This window comes from Bufo bufo, chromosome 4 (genome assembly GCF_905171765.1).
Source record: "Bufo bufo chromosome 4, aBufBuf1.1, whole genome shotgun sequence".
Taxonomy (NCBI): domain Eukaryota; kingdom Metazoa; phylum Chordata; class Amphibia; order Anura; family Bufonidae; genus Bufo; species Bufo bufo.
Window position 1 is genome coordinate 162,926,566 of NC_053392.1, and position 16,441 is coordinate 162,943,006.

Consider the following 16,441-nt stretch of genomic DNA (forward strand, 5'->3'; position numbering starts at 1 on the left):
CGTAGGGTCTCGGCCGAGTCCCACTCTTCCTCAGCTTTCTCGGATCATTCCCCGGATAAGTCTGAGACGGGCAAGGTTTCTTCTTCAGCCGTTTCCGCCGCTCCTGGGGACTCCTCTGCTTCTAATTCTGAATCAGAGCGGTGCTCAGCGATGTCTGCGGTCATAAAGGATCTCATTAAAGCCGTCCGGGACGCGCTCCATGTGCAGGACGATCCTTATCCTCCTCCCAGGAGTCGGTGTACTTCCGCCGTTCCAGACGTTCCACTGTGGTTTTCCCTAATCACGCGGATCTTGACGCACTTCTGGCTAAGGAGTGGCGTCACCCTGATCGGCGCCTTCACCTTACCAAAGCCTCGGATGTCCCTTATCCCTTTTCTGAGGAATCCGTCAACCGCTGGACAGTTCCTCCTCAGGTAGATCCTCAGGTGGCTTGCCTGGAGAAGGCCACTACCCTTCCCCTGGCTGACGCGGCTTCCTTGTCGGATCCCGCTGACAAACGGGTCGACTCCTTGCTTGCTCGCCTTTCAGAATATCTGGCAAGCAAGTGTGGAGGACGCTTGGGTTCTGGAGGTAGTCTCCTCCGGATAAAAGATCGAATTTTCCGGTCTTCCATCGGGACGGTTCTTCCTGACGTCGCCCCCCAAGTCCCCCGCCAGGGCAGACGAGTTTTTTCGGGCCATACGTTCCCTTCGCTCTCTCGGGGTCATCGTTCCGGTTCCGGAATCAGAACGCTTTCAGGGGTTCTACTTGAACCTTTTCACGGTTCCCAAGAAGGACGGTTCGCTCCTGGACCTGAAGGCGCTCAATCACTTTGTCCGTGTCCTGTCATTTTCGCATGGAGTCCCTCCGGTCGGTGATCGACTCCTTGGAGGCAGACGAGTTCCTGTCATCCATAGACATTCAGAACGCTTATATCCACATCCCCATTGCCCTCTCCCATCAAAGGTTCCTTCGCTTCACGGTGGGTTCTCTTCATTTTCAGTTCGTCGCCCTGCCCTTCGGCCTGGCCTCTGCCCCGAGGGTTTTCACAAAGGTGCTAGCGCCTCTCGTGGCACTTCTCCGTGCCAGGGGGGGTTGCATTGGTGCTTTACCTGGACGACCTTCTGATCCGGGTCCGTCATTGGAGGACAACCTGTCCAGCCTATGCATCATCCTCTCGGCTCTTGCCTAATTCGGGTGGCTCATCAACCACTCCAAGTCCTCTCTTGTCCCATGCTGGAGGATGCCCTTTCTGGGCATGATCTTCGATACTTGCCTCGGGCAGGTGTTCCTTCCCCCAGAGAAGAGTGCGTCTCTTCAGGCGGGGGTGACTCGTCTCCGCGACCCGTCTCCCTTGACCATCAGGATATGTATGCGCGTCCTGGGCACCATGGTGGCCTCCTTCGAGGCCATTCCCTATTCCCAATTCCACTCCCTATTCTCAATTCCACTCCTATCCAGGTGGGACAAGTCTCCGGCAGGCCTCGATCGCCGGACCCGCCTCCCTCCCGAGCTTTGCCATGATCTCTCCTGGTGGCTGAATCCTCGGACGGTGTCCCTGGGCCGGTCTTTCCTCCCCCCCAGTTGGCGGGTGATCACCACAGATGCCAGCCTCTCGGGTTGGGGGGCGGTCTTCGAGTCCCTCACTGTCCAGGCTCTTTGGTCTGTTCAGGAGTCTTCCCTGCAGATCAACGTCCTCGAACTCAGGGCAATTTTCCTGGCACTGTCTCACTGGACTCCCTGTCTCCGCGGTCTCCCGATCCGGATTCAGACGGACAATTCCACCGCCGTGGCCTATCTGAACCACCAAGGGGCACCAGGAGTGTGATGGCCCTACAGGAAGCCTCCCGAATCCTGCAGTGGGCGGAGAAGCACGTTCCGGTCCTCTCCGCCGTGCACATTCCCAGGGTCGACAATTGGGCGGCAGACTTTCTCAGTCGTCAGCTCGTCGACCCGGGCGAATGGTCTCTCCACCCAGAAGTGTTCCTCCAACTTTGTCACCGTTGGGGAACTCCGGTCGTGGATCTCTTCGCGTCGTGCCTCAACCGCAGGCTCCCGTGCTATGTTGCGCGGTCCAGGGACCCTCAGGCTCTCGCAGTCGACGCCCTAGTTCTGCCTTGGTCTCAGTTCGACCTTCTGCATCTTTTTCCCCCCATTCCTCTCCTTCCCCGAGTGCTCAAGCGTCTCAAGGCAGCCCGAGCTCCGGCGATCCTGGTGGCTCCGGATTGGCCCCGCAGGGCGTGGTATGTGGATCTGGTGTTTCTGCTCGCCGACGTCCCGTGGCGACTTCCTCCGCACCGCGATCTCCTTTCCCAGGGCCCTCTGTTCCACCCGAATTTACCTCAGCTTCGTTTGACGGCGTGGCTGTTGAGACCGTGGTCCTGAAGTCCCGTGGTCTCTCGGACTCAGTCATCCGGACGATGCTTCAAGCTCGCAAGCCCCAGTCGGCCCGCATTTACTATCGGACCTGGAGAGTGTATTTTACCTGGTGCGAATCTGGTTGTTTTCGTCCTCTACGTTTCTCTGTCCCTAACATTCTGGCTTTCCTTCAGGCCGGATTTGATAAGGGTCTTCGCCTGGCTTCTCTCAGGGGGCAGATTTCAGCCCTCTCTGTCCTCTTCCAGCGTCCTGTGGCCTCGCGGGCTCAGGTTAGGACTTTTCTCCAGGGTGTTGCTCGCCGAGCCCCTCCCTTTCGCTTTCCGGCAGATAATGGCCAATAGGATAGAGAAAGGCGCTCATAGGGTGAGTAAGTTCAGCAAATCAAATTTCTAATAAAAGAAATGGTTTGCTCACCTATTGCGGTTTCATCAATTGGATGCAACTGCAATGAAGGTCGAGTGTAGATGAGTAATGGTTGGTGCAGCCTAGATTCGTCCGATCGCCTTGGGCAGGGGCCACCCTGCCACTCGGGTAACTGTATGAAGAAAAGGACGCCAGACCTTAGGTAGAGCGTATGGACCACAGAGGGCGCACAAAACAACCGGTCATAGGCAATATTTCGGTTTCAGCAGTATTCCATTTATTGGTGAGACAACGCGTTTCGAAGTACTAGAGTCCCCTTTATCAAGTCTGAGCCGGATGAGCTGAAAGAACAAGCCGCTGCATTCTTCCAGCTCAGACTTGATAAAGGGGACTCTAGTACCCCGAAACGCGTTGTCTCACAAATAAATGGAATACTGCTGAAACCGAAATATTGCCTATGACCAGTTGTTTTGTGCGCCCTCTGTGGTCCATACGCTCTACCTAAGGTCTAGCATCCTTTTCATCATTTCGCTTTCCGGTGGAGCCGTGGGACCTGAATCTCGTCCTGGACGCCCTTCAGTCATCGCCCTTGGCAGAGATCTCTGCTGTTTGTCTCGTTTAGGGTGGCCTTCCTCGTGGCTGTCGCCTCCATCCGCCGGGTTTCCGAACTTGCTGCACTTTCTTGCCGTTCACCTTTCCTGGTGTTCCATCGGGACAAGGTGGTATTGCGTCCTGTTCCCTCCTTTCTCCCGAAGGTGGTTTCCTCGTTTCATATTAATGAGGAGATCGTCCTTCTGCCCCAATCCTTCTCACTGTAGGGAGAAATCCCTCCATTGCCTGGATGTGGTTCGGGCTCTTCGCCTGCATCTTCGCCTCACTGAACCCTTCCGTCGTTCGGACTCTCTCTTTTTGTGGTTCTGGCGGGCCCTCGTAAAGGTTTGCCTGCCTCCAAGGCCACCATTTCTCGCTGGGTTCGGTCGGCCGTCAAAGAGGCCTATGTCGCGAAGGGGCGGGCTCCCCCTTCCAGGTTGACCGCACATTCGACTAGGGCGGTTGGGGCTTCTTGAGCGGTGCGTCATCAGGCATCAGCTTCCCAGGTCTGCTGTGCCGCCACCTGGGCATCGGTTCACACTTTTTCTAAGTTCTACCATATTCATTCCTTGGCTTCTGCTGATGCCAGTCTGGGACGCAAGGTTCTGCAAGCAGCTGTGCTTTAGATTGGTGGCATGGTGCTTTTTTCTTCCCTCCCTCGGGGACTGCTTTTGGATGTCCCATGGTGCTGTGTCCCCCAATGCCATGCACGAGAAAATTAGATTTTTTGTACTCACCGTAAAATCCTTTTCTCGTAGTAGGCATTGGGGGACACAGATCTCTCCCCCCGCCCCCCCTTCCCCTTCTTGATTTTCTTCTTGTTTGAGGTTCCGGCTTTTGCCTAGTTTGGTTGTCGGGTTTCCCCAGTTGAAGACTTGTTGGCTTTCAGTTTTTGGTTCAGGTGTGGCGTTCCTACTGCTTTTGTACCGACTGATCTCTCTCGGCTCTGGCAGAGGGGTATAGCCCACCTGGGTGGAGCCAACACTTTTTTTGTTTCTAGTGTCAGCCTCCTAGTGGCAGCTGGGCATATACCCATGGTGCTGTGTCCCCCAATGCCTACTATGAGAAAAGGATTTTACGGTGAGTACAAAAAATCATATTTTTGAGAACTCGCCTGTAAAATCTCTTTCTCGCTTAGTTCATTGGGGGACACAGCACCCACCCAGTATTTATCATTGTTGGTGGTAGTGGTTGGTTGGTTGTCGATCGGGTATTCAGCTCGCGTTCGCTCCCGCCGGCATTTGTTGCGTTCTCTTTTGCTTCACACATGTTTCTACTGCTCCTACTGCTTGAGCAGAAACTGACATGCTCTCTCCAGGCTGGAGGGGGTATAGCCTGCCGAGGAGGAGCTAAGTCTTTTTCAGCCTAGTGTCGCCTCCTAGTGGCAGCAAGCAGCTATACCCACGGTCCTGTGTCCTCCAATGAACTAAGCGAGAAAGAGATTTTACAGGCGAGTTCACAAAAATCTTCTTTTTTTTTTTTGGATCCGCAATTTGCGGACTGCAAAACAGATACGGTCGTGCGCATGTAGCCTTAATGTCCAGATGAGACAACCTCTTTAAAATGTAAAAATTTAAAGTTCTGTATTATATACTTCCCTTAGCAATACTGCTTCATTGTTAGCGGCTACCTGCCATTCCTGGCCTCACATATGTATACTGTGATGTGACAGCCATGGCATCTTCAAATCATAGCGGAAACTGGCCGCAATGGCCATATGACACAGAACCCATTTATATGTATATTTTGTGAGCAATGAGAACCAGGAATGGTGTTTAGTGCAGAGGCAGGAAAGTGGTATTAGTAGGGTAAGTAGATTACAAAGTTTTTGTTTTTGCATTTAAAGGGGTTTTACCCTCTGGGATATTGCTAGGATATGCCATCAATGTGAGACAGGTGTGGGTCCCACTCATATTTCCAGAACAGGGCTCCTGAAGTTGAGGGAGAGCAGTCAAGCAAGCTCAGTCACACTCCATGCACTGCTATGGGACTGCCAGAAATAGCTGAACCACCCCTTGGCTATTTTCAGAACTCCCATAGAGGTGAATAAAGGGTGGCCACGCATGTACAACTGCTCTTCCTTCCCTTCGGGGTCCGTTCTGGAGATAGGAGTCGGTCCTAGAGGAGGGAAGGCCCTGTAAATGGTCCTGAAGAGCAAAAGAAGCGATACTTTTCTCCCCTGCATTCCTCTCTTCTTTTCTCCGCTCCCCCATGTTGTTTGTTTTCCTGTCTGCAGCAGTGATGTTCTGCATACAGAGGTCATCTCTGAGGCCAGTCACTGTGCCAATGCCTGTGATTGGCTGCACGATGACCTGTGTGCATGGAATGTCACCGCTGCAGCCAGGAAGATGGCGGCGGGGGTGGATCACAGTACAATGCTGGAAGAAGTGGGGGAGAAAGGGGTATGTATTGATTATTTTATTACATTTACAGAGGTTGCCCGAATTTTTATTAAATTTGGACAATCCCTATAAATGGAATTCTTATCTGACGTATTTTACATTGTTGTACTATTTCATTATGATAACCAAGCCATATTTCTTTTTCTCCCCTTTATCCAGGAATACACATGGGAGGAAAGGAACTACGTCAGTGCATGCTGCCTAAGACGGCTCCCCTAGAAGAAAAGTTAAAAATATTTAAAGAAACTCTTTTGCCTCGTCACCCACCTGTTTTCCATGAATGGTTTTTACGGACGTTTCCAGATCCTACATCTTGGTGAGTAAGTCAAATTGAATTATGAATCAAAATGATGGAAGTTATTCCTTTCAAGAAGCATAAGAGTTATTTATGTACAGTGAGACCTCTGCCAAAGTCCTCCCCTCCTGAGAAGCACACCCCCAATATACACCACACTTTGTGGCAGATTTTTTATATATAAATCGCTGCAAAAGGTGCACCACAATGATATGCAACTGACAGTACTGGCTAATCCCTCAGTTTTTAACATCAGCCTGAGACTTAAGCCACGGAGCCCTTTTGCACCACCTTAAAGGTATCTGTGTGGCATGGATCCTACCACTAGACTACCTGTGGTGGTGCTAAGATCTAACTCACAGCCAAGCTCCCACACACCTCCATAGTGAGATCACTCATGTAGTGGGAGAGATAAGGCTGCAAGCCCCACCTATAACAGGCCATGTGACACAGGCTACCAGGTGCACTAGAATGTTACTAGCATTAGGCAATGGCACATTCAATACATATAAAGAAAAATCACTAAAATAAAGTGGCCTGAGGGATTAGCCAGTATTGTCAGTAGAATATCATTGTGGTGCACCTTTTTGCAGTGATTTATGTATTTGTATATTTTCATCCACACATTATCCCATCTTGTGTAGGATGCCTTTGTGGTGCATGTGGTCCGCTGCCGACATCCTCCATTGTATGCCTTTTTTGCTGGGGATTGTCGCTAGCAACGGATCACTTGCGGAGGAATTGCTCCCCCGATTATAAACACGCCACAGTGTTTGGGGTTTTTGAGCATTTCCTCCCATTTAGGTCACTTTATTTTAGAGATTTTTAAAATATATATATATATATATATATATATATATATATATATATATATATAATATATAATATATATAATATGAAACAACGGACTGCACTCCAGGTAAAAGAAAGTGGTGTTTATTCACCCATGTGGATGGCAACGTTTCAGCTCATACAAGAGCCTTTGTCAAGCAATGAACACAATACAAAAGGGGGTATATATAGGCCAACCCCTATGACATCACAGTGTAATCAATTAACAGCCAAATACAATAAAGTGCAAATAGTGCATGTATAATACATAAAAATGTAGATATAGCAGTGTAAAATATAGAGATGAATCAATAATATATATCAAATACATTACGTAGTGAATGCATCATCGCAAATAAAGTGCAAATAGATAAATTGACTAATCAATACATATCAGGTGTGTACCAGAGTGTGTATAAAGTGGGAGGGACGAAACGATGCTGCCAAAGGGAGGAGGAGGGATGACATACCCAGTGTCACTGTCCGTGCCATACATGTCGAACACCGCCACCTCCGGCGTTCAGCTGGATGCAGTGCGCAGGCGCCAAGTCGCGTGAGGAGCAGGATGTAACTTCCTCCTGTGACGTAACCGGAGCATGCGCATAAGTGTCAAAAGCTATGTCGGCCATCTTGGAAGAGGTAAAAAAACCTCAGATGAAAAAAGCGCAATTCCTAGACCGCATCATAGACGCGATATAGTATAATAGCCTCACAAATAACGGTGAGAATATGCACAAGATGGCAGAACACTTAAATCAAACAGGGAGAAATACCTAATGTTGATCACTGTGTGTGCGCATAGCCTGATAGTTAACAGAGTAGCGCAAAACGGAAATGATGCAGTTTACCTGATTGTGTGTCCATAAGGGACAGAGAGAAGAGAATGCATCCACAAGATGCAACTCGTCTCCCACATGCGCCATTTGAAGCAATGCACCAAGCAACGAATGCTGCGGGCATGCCGCAAAAAGGCACACAATGCCCAGTGGACACACACATAATGTAGGACACACAATAAACAGTGCAATGCACCAAGTATGAAAAAAGTATGCAAAAAGTGTAACCAAAGCAAAAAACAACATAAATACTGCATAAAAACATGTAGGCAAATACGAAACACATCGGGTACGTCTCACTTCTCCAACCCGCAGCATCATTCTTGTCTGTGCAGAGAAAGAAAAAAATAAAAATAAGAAACTGGCTTAATAGTGTTCATAATACACTAAATACCCTCAAGAAGTAGACACATATCGCACACATAACAATTGTGGGGCACACCGCTCCTCTAAACATATAACCCCGGATTGTAATCCGCATTGAGACCATTAGGTCTCAAGCTGTTGAGGGTATAGATCCAAAAAAGCTCTCTTTTTCTAAGGATCAACACCCTGTTGCCCCCACGTCTAGGCATGGGAATGTGGTCAATGGCCCAACATTTAAGATCTCTTTCGGAGTGTTAAAGCTCCGTAAAATGTTTGGCAACCGGGAGGTCTTTTCTTTTTTTGCGTATGGACAATCGATGATTGTTCAATCGCGTTCTGAGATCCGTCGACGTCTCACCCACGTATAATAATTTACACGGACAGATCAAAACATAAATTACATAGTTTGAATTGCATGTAAGGTGGAATCGAATTGGGTAAGAAACTCCAGTGGTGGGATGGACAAAGGTAGAACCCCTACCTATATATTTGCAGTCAATACAACATAAACAGGGAAAGCTACCCTTGCCATGTGTGGTTAAGGAGGTTTGAACAGACTTGGACCTAGGCCCAATGTCTGCTCTGACAAGTTGGTCACGCAGATTCCTAGATCGACAGAAAGAGAAAAGGGGAGGGGATCTAAATTCTAAGATCTCACTGTGACACCCACCCAGGATCCCCCAGTGTCGCTTGATAATGCGATTGATGGCCTCACTTTGCTCCGTATATTTGGAGATGAAGGGTATCCGACTAACAGACCTATCGGACACCTTCCTCTCCAAAGTGCTGCTCCTATCTACACTACGGACCTTTTGTATGTGAGAATCAAGGAGCTGGGTGGGATACCCCCTATTCTGAAATTTCCTGGACATGTTGTCCAAAGCCAGGTCAACCTGTTCAGGTTCAGAAACAATGCGTTTCACTCTAAGAAACTAAAAGAAAGGCAAACCTTTAAGCATACTTCGGGGATGCCCACTGTTAAAACTAAGGATGGTGTTTTTGTCCGTGGGCTTGGTGTATAGCCGTGTATGCAGCTTACCCTGATTGTAAATTACCGTTGTGTCTAAAAACTGTAATTCAGTTTCAGAGTGGACCAAGGTGAATTGAAGGTCCCTATTGACACTGTTGAGAAACAGGTGAAAATCGTCAAGTTGGGCAACACTACCTGTCCATATGAGGAAGATGTCGTCGATGTATCTCCACCACCGCAGCAAATGGCTGCGGTGGTGTGATACAAGGACGACATCTTCCTCAAAGCACCTCATAAAGATGTTTGCATACGTAGGTGCTACGTTTGAACCCATAGCCACGCCCCTTTGTTGTTGAAAAAACGTATCCTGAAAAAGGAAATAATTATGTCTTAAGACAATCTGCAGTAGATCAATGATGAAATATCTAGCAGCCGTGGAGTAAGAAGAAGAACCCAGCATACGTTCAATGGCACCAATACCCAGATCATGATCAATCGAGGTATATAACGAGGTGACATCGAAGGATGCCAGGTGGACCTCATGGACACCAGTAAAATCAATCTTATCCAGCCTACATAGGAAATCAGTCGTATCCTGTATATACGACTCCGCCCCTGTAGCAAAATCACGCAAGACTTTATCAAGGAAGATGGCGATGCAACTAAAGATGGAGTCCGAACCGGACACAATAGGGCGTCCGGGTGGATCCACAAGCGACTTGTGCACTTTAAAGTGCACAAGTCGCTTGTGGATCCACCCGGACGCCCTATTGTGTCCGGTTCGGACTCCATCTTTAGTTGCATCACCATCTTCCTTGATAAAATCTTGCGTGATTTTGCTACAGGGGCAGAGTCGTATATACAGGATACGACTGATTTCCTATGTAGGCTGGATAAGATTGATTTTACTGGTGTCCATGAGGTCCACCTGGCATCCTTCGATGTCACCTCGTTATATACCTCGATTGATCATGATCTGGGTATTGGTGCCATTGAACGTATGCTGGGTTCTTCTTCTTACTCCACGGCTGCTAGATATTTCATCATTGATCTACTGCAGATTGTCTTAAGACATAATTATTTCCTTTTTCAGGATACGTTTTTTCAACAACAAAGGGGCGTGGCTATGGGTTCAAACGTAGCACCTACGTATGCAAACATCTTTATGAGGTGCTTTGAGGAAGATGTCATCCTTGTATCACACCACCGCAGCCATTTGCTGCGGTGGTGGAGATACATCGACGACATCTTCCTCATATGGACAGGTAGTGTTGCCCAACTTGACGATTTTCACCTGTTTCTCAACAGTGTCAATAGGGACCTTCAATTCACCTTGGTCCACTCTGAAACTGAATTACAGTTTTTAGACACAACGGTCATTTACAATCAGGGTAAGCTGCATACACGGCTATACACCAAGCCCACGGACAAAAACACCATCCTTAGTTTTAACAGTGGGCATCCCCGAAGTATGCTTAAAGGTTTGCCTTTCTCTCAGTTTCTTAGAGTGAAACGCATTGTTTCTGAACCTGAACAGGTTGACCTGGCTTTGGACAACATGTCCAGGAAATTTCAGAATAGGGGGTATCCCACCCAGCTCCTTGATTCTCACATACAAAAGGTCCGTAGTGTAGATAGGAGCAGCACTTTGGAGAGGAAGGTGTCCGATAGGTCTGTTAGTCGGATACCCTTCATCTCCAAATATACGGAGCAAAGTGAGGCCATCAATCGCATTATCAAGCAACACTGGGGGATCCTGGGTGGGTGTCACAGTGAGATCTTAGAATTTAGATCCCCTCCCCTTTTCTCTTTCTGTCGATCTAGGAATCTGCGTGACCAACTTGTCAGAGCAGACATTGGGCCTAGGTCCAAGTCTGTTCAAACCTCCTTAACCACACATGGCAAAGGTAGCTTTCCCTGTTTATGTTGTATTGACTGCAAATATATGGGTAGGGGTTCTACCTTTGTCCATCCCACCACTGGAGTTTCTTACCCAATTCGATTCCACCTTACATGCAATTCAAACTATGTAATTTATGTTTTGATCTGTCCGTGTAAATTATTATACGTGGGTGAGACGTCGACGGATCTCAGAACGCGATTGAACAATCATCGATTGTCCATACGCAAAAAAAGAAAGGACCTCCCGGTTGCCAAACATTTTACGGAGCTTCAACACTCCGAAAGAGATCTTAAATGTTGGGCCATTGACCACATTCCCATGCCTAGACGTGGGGGCAACAGGGTGTTGATCCTTAGAAAAAGAGAGCTTTTTTGGATCTATACCCTCAACAGCTTGAGACCTAATGGTCTCAATGCGGATTACAATCCGGGGTTATATGTTTAGAGGAGCGGTGTGCCCCACAATTGTTATGTGTGCGATATGTGTCTACTTCTTGAGGGTATTTAGTGTATTATGAACACTATTAAGCCAGTTTCTTATTTTTATTTTTTTCTTTCTCTGCACAGACAAGAATGATGCTGCGGGTTGGAGAAGTGAGACGTACCCGATGTGTTTCGTATTTGCCTACATGTTTTTATGCAGTATTTATGTTGTTTTTTGCTTTGGTTACACTTTTTGCATACTTTTTTCATACTTGGTGCATTGCACTGTTTATTGTGTGTCCTACATTATGTGTGTGTCCACTGGGCATTGTGTGCCTTTTTGCGGCATGCCCGCAGCATTCGTTGCTTGGTGCATTGCTTCAAATGGCGCATGTGGGAGACGAGTTGCATCTTGTGGATGCATTCTCTTCTCTCTGTCCCTTATGGACACACAATCAGGTAAACGGCATCATTTCCGTTTTGCGCTACTCTGTTAACTATCAGGCTATGCGCACACACAGTGATCAACATTAGGTATTTCTCCCTGTTTGATTTAAGTGTTCTGCCATCTTGTGCATATTCTCACCGTTATTTGTGAGGCTATTATACTATATCGCGTCTATGATGCGGTCTAGGAATTGCGCTTTTTTCATCTGAGGTTTTTTTACCTCTTCCAAGATGGCCGACATAGCTTTTGACACTTATGCGCATGCTCCGGTTACGTCACAGGAGGAAGTTACATCCTGCTCCTCACGCGACTTGGCGCCTGCGCACTGCATCCAGCTGAACGCCGGAGGTGGCGGTGTTCGACATGTGTGGCACGGACAGTGACACTGGGTATGTCATCCCTCCTCCTCCCTTTGGCAGCATCGTTTCGTCCCTCCCACTTTATACACACTCTGGTACACACCTGATATGTATTGATTAGTCAATTTATCTATTTGCACTTTATTTGCGATGATGCATTCACTACGTAATGTATTTGATATATATTATTGATTCATCTCTATATTTTACACTGCTATATCTACATTTTTATGTATTATACATGCACTATTTGCATTTGGCTGTTAATTGATTACACTGTGATGTCATAGGGGTTGGCCTATATATACCCCCTTTTGTATTGTGTTCATTGCTTGACAAAGGCTCTTGTATGAGCTGAAACATTGCCATCCACATGGGTGAATAAACACCACTTTCTTTTACCTGGAGTGCTGTCCGTTGTTTCATTTTCCATTGACGGGGTAAGCTGCTACATCCCTGGACATAGCACCCTCCTTGTGTCGTTCCTCTGGTGCCGCCATTGTTTTCCTTTTTTATATATATATATATATATATATATATATTACACACACACACACACACACACACACACCTTTCCTTTGATGGGAAAATGCTACTATAAGACCTTTTTCATGGCAATTGTGGGTGGTCCTCTCAATTTGGCTTCAGGTAGTAATATTAATGTACCTTTTTTTTCAGGTACAACAGCAGGTCAGCATATTGCCGCTCTACAGCTGTAATGTCTATGGTTGGCTACATCTTGGGGCTTGGAGACCGTCATGGTGAGAATATTCTATTTGATTCTCTGACGGGAGAGTGCATCCATGTGGATTTCAACTGTCTTTTCAACAAGGTATGCATATAAAAAATGTTATCTCAGATTTTTACAGGATCCATGGTGGATTTAAGAGGTGGATTGTTATGGGATTTTTTCCTGTACACTCACTTTTTTGCCCACTGGATAGTACAATGCAACATACTACAGTTTTCTGTCAAACAGCAATAAAAACCCAAATTAAAAGGGCTAACAAGATGAGCTCCTCTAATGCAGTAAGGTAGCAAGTTTACTATGCATTGACTGATGTAAAAGACTGCCTCTCTATTCTGGCAGTCCCAGAGAGAGTGAAAGAAACAGCAGTGCGCATGCTCGACCTGCTGCTCCATTGATGCAGTCATATAGACCCCAGAAGACCCCCGCCATTACATATTTCTCTTCTGTCCTGTGGGAAAGCTCCTTTAAAATGTAATCAAAATAATACAATTAAATTGAATATTTAGAAAGCATTTTATACACAGGCAAAAATATTTCACTTGTTAAGGTAATTATTTCATTTTAGGGTGAAACATTTGAAGTTCCAGAAATTGTCCCTTTTCGCCTGACACACAACATGGTTAATGGAATGGGACCAATGGGGACAGAAGGTCTTTTCCGACGTGCATGCGAGGTCACTATGAGGCTAATGAGAGACCAAAGGGAATCACTAATGAGGTAAACAATTAGCAATATGGCTAAGGCTACTTTAACACCTGGATCCATCATGGATCAGCAAAAAACGCTTCCATTTCTGATAATACAACCGCCATGAACGGATCCGGTTGTATTATCTTTAACATAGCCAAGACGGCTATTGTGTCAGAGAAAACGGATCTGTCCCCATTGACTTACATTGGACGGATCCGTCTTACTCAACACTACATCGCGGGCAGAAAAACGCTGCTTGCAGCGTTATTCTGTCCGCGATGGGGACGCAACCAAATGGAACATAATGCATTCTGGTGCATTCTGTTTAGTTCAGCTCAGTTTTGTCCCCCCTGACAATGAATGGGAATGACAAATAAAGGAAGCTTCGGTTCCGTCATTGACGGACACAAACCGTGCATTATAGATTGACTATAATGGGGTACAACTCCTCATTGAACCAGACAAAATAACGCAGGATGCTGCACTATTTTGGCCCTGATTTTTGACAGAATATGAGACTGACGGTCCTTACGCAGATGTGGATGCAGCTTACCTTTGTAAACACTTTGCTTTACTTACATTATTTTACTGAAGTCACATCCACTGCTATAGTACGTTCAAAATTGTTGGTTTTCTCCCTGCTAGATTAATGTCTGCACTCTGTGCCTTGGTATATAGTGGTATTACAGCAACAAAACTACATTTTCCAGTGTGAACCCTGAAGGATCTGATTGACTTCAACAGGGCACACTAATATTTTGATATATCTGATGCCAAGAAGAGCATTGCAGTATTCTTGCAGTAAAAAATGCTGAAAAGTGTGCTGCTGCAGCTAATAGACTGGCTTCAGTGGTTTTGTGACCCTAGGCAGCTCATCACTGCTGGGAAACGTGGCGCTTGGGGACTTGTCACTACTGAGGCCAGTCATTTGATGCAGCGGCATATATGACCTTGGCCTTGTGGATGTGGACAGACAGGGACTGTGCCAACAGAGAGCCAGGGAGCTGGAACTGAGTGTCCGGAAGCTGGAAAGTATGTTTCTGTTAGGTCCTCCTGGCTGGGGGTGGGATAAAAAAATAAAATAAATCCCTTTAAACTAATTACACATGCCAGGAAAACAGGCCGATCACATTTTCAGCAGACAGAAGTCTGCTGTCTGCCATCACAAACGGTTAGTCATGATTTTTAGGTGCCCTTAACAAAGCAATGCAGAATCCAAGTCACCTTTTGGCTACTCAGCGTTTTTACCAAACCTTATGTTAAGCCAACATTGCAGTTTACTTTGAACGATTAGTAAGAGCTACGCAGCCAGTGCTTTGGTTGTTCAATGCTGTTGAGGTGACCTGGAGCAGGTGGAACACAAGCAGTCATAGGATGGTGCCGGGGACTCATCTGCTTTGCCACTAGGCCCATGTATATAACTTTCATTGTTCAATTCCTAATATTCTTCTTCTTTAGTGTACTGAAGCCATTCGTGCATGACCCTCTGGTGGAATGGAGTAAGCCAGTTCGTGTGGGAAGCAAAGTTCAAGCCAATGAGACAGGAGAGGTTGTCAATGAGAAGGTTAGTGCTGTTTATGTAGTGCAGCATTTTTACTTAGGGTTTATGTATACAACCTCTTCATATGAAGAAACAAGTTTCATGTCACTAAATATGTAATTGCTACATATTGCATCCCTGCTAAGAAGTTTCATTTTTAAATGGTCCTATTGTGCTGCAGTCACCCCCATCAATTATAGTAGTGTATTAATACATTTTCTACAACAGTCTAACCTGTAATACATCTGGATATATAGGAGGTTGTCGTTACATAAATGATGTAAGCCGATCTGCTGCCATGTTAATACTTGCACTGTGCCTTTTTAAGAGCAATTTTTACAAGGCTCCCAAAAGTAAATGTTCTTTTTTGTTTGTTCCTCAGGCTAAAACGCATGTGCTTGATATAGAGCAGCGTCTTCAGGGTGTGATTAAAACAAGAAATCGAGTGAAAGGTCTCCCCCTGTCCATAGAGGGACATGTCCACTATCTGATTCAAGAAGCAACAGATGAAAACCATCTCAGTCAGATGTATCTTGGATGGGCACCTTATATGTAACCACTTTCTCTGTGATTAATACTGTGTGCATTCCATATCTTCCATGGGTTTTATAAAACCCAGCCAGTCTTTTATATCACAACAGTGATCAGACACATGCGGTTCACAGACACGTGTCATCTACGCCTTTCAGTGTAAAATGTAGCATTCTTCTGATTGATAGAAGATGTTCTATGAAATACACAGCACTGAAATTTCTCTAAGGCTACTTTCACACTCGCGTGATAATAACGCTTGTATCCATTCATAACAGAACCATTTGCATTATTAATTAAAAAAAAGGTCTAAGTCAAAACGGATCCGTCTTGACTTACATGGAAAGTCAACGGGGGACGGATCCGTTTTCAATTGCACCATATTGTGTCAGTGAAAAACAGAACCGTCCCAATTGACTTACATTGTAAGTCAGGCTGGATCCGTTTGGCTCCGAATAGTCAGACGGTCCCAAAAACGCTGCAAGCTGCGTTTTAGTGACAGTCTCAAAAACACAACGGAGACCAAACGCAGCCAAATTGGTGCATTCTGAACGGATCCTTATCCATTCAGAATGCATCGAGGCTTAACTGATCCGTTTTGGGCCGCTTGTGGGATCTCACAAGCGGACCCAGAAACGCCAGTGTGAAAGTAGCCTAAGGAGACTTGTTTGAGACCACAAAGACTGTGAACATTCCCCTCACTGTATCCTGATGTAAGCAGAGAGATGAAGCTTCGGACAGAACTGTATTCTGTTATTAATGGAAGTGTCCTCCTTGGGAAGTGT

The 16,441-nt window shown here is 46.4% G+C and overlaps 1 protein-coding gene across 2 annotated transcripts in view; it reads left to right on the forward strand.

The window, feature by feature from the left end:
* Nucleotides 1–15,898, forward strand: part of ATR (ATR serine/threonine kinase) — a 148,993-nt gene extending 133,095 nt beyond the window's left edge. Inside the window, exons 43-47 of one of the 2 annotated variants that reach the window (XM_040428060.1) lie at nt 5,874–6,030; nt 12,823–12,976; nt 13,461–13,612; nt 15,044–15,149; nt 15,508–15,898. In XM_040428060.1, the coding sequence (XP_040283994.1) occupies nt 5,874–6,030; nt 12,823–12,976; nt 13,461–13,612; nt 15,044–15,149; nt 15,508–15,681 (743 nt within the window). In that variant the 3' untranslated portion in view covers nt 15,682–15,898. The remainder of the gene's footprint in view (nt 1–5,873; nt 6,031–12,822; nt 12,977–13,460; nt 13,613–15,043; nt 15,150–15,507) is intronic. The other variant, XM_040428061.1, reaches the window with a different exon arrangement.
* Nucleotides 15,899–16,441: the final 543 nt, after the last annotated feature.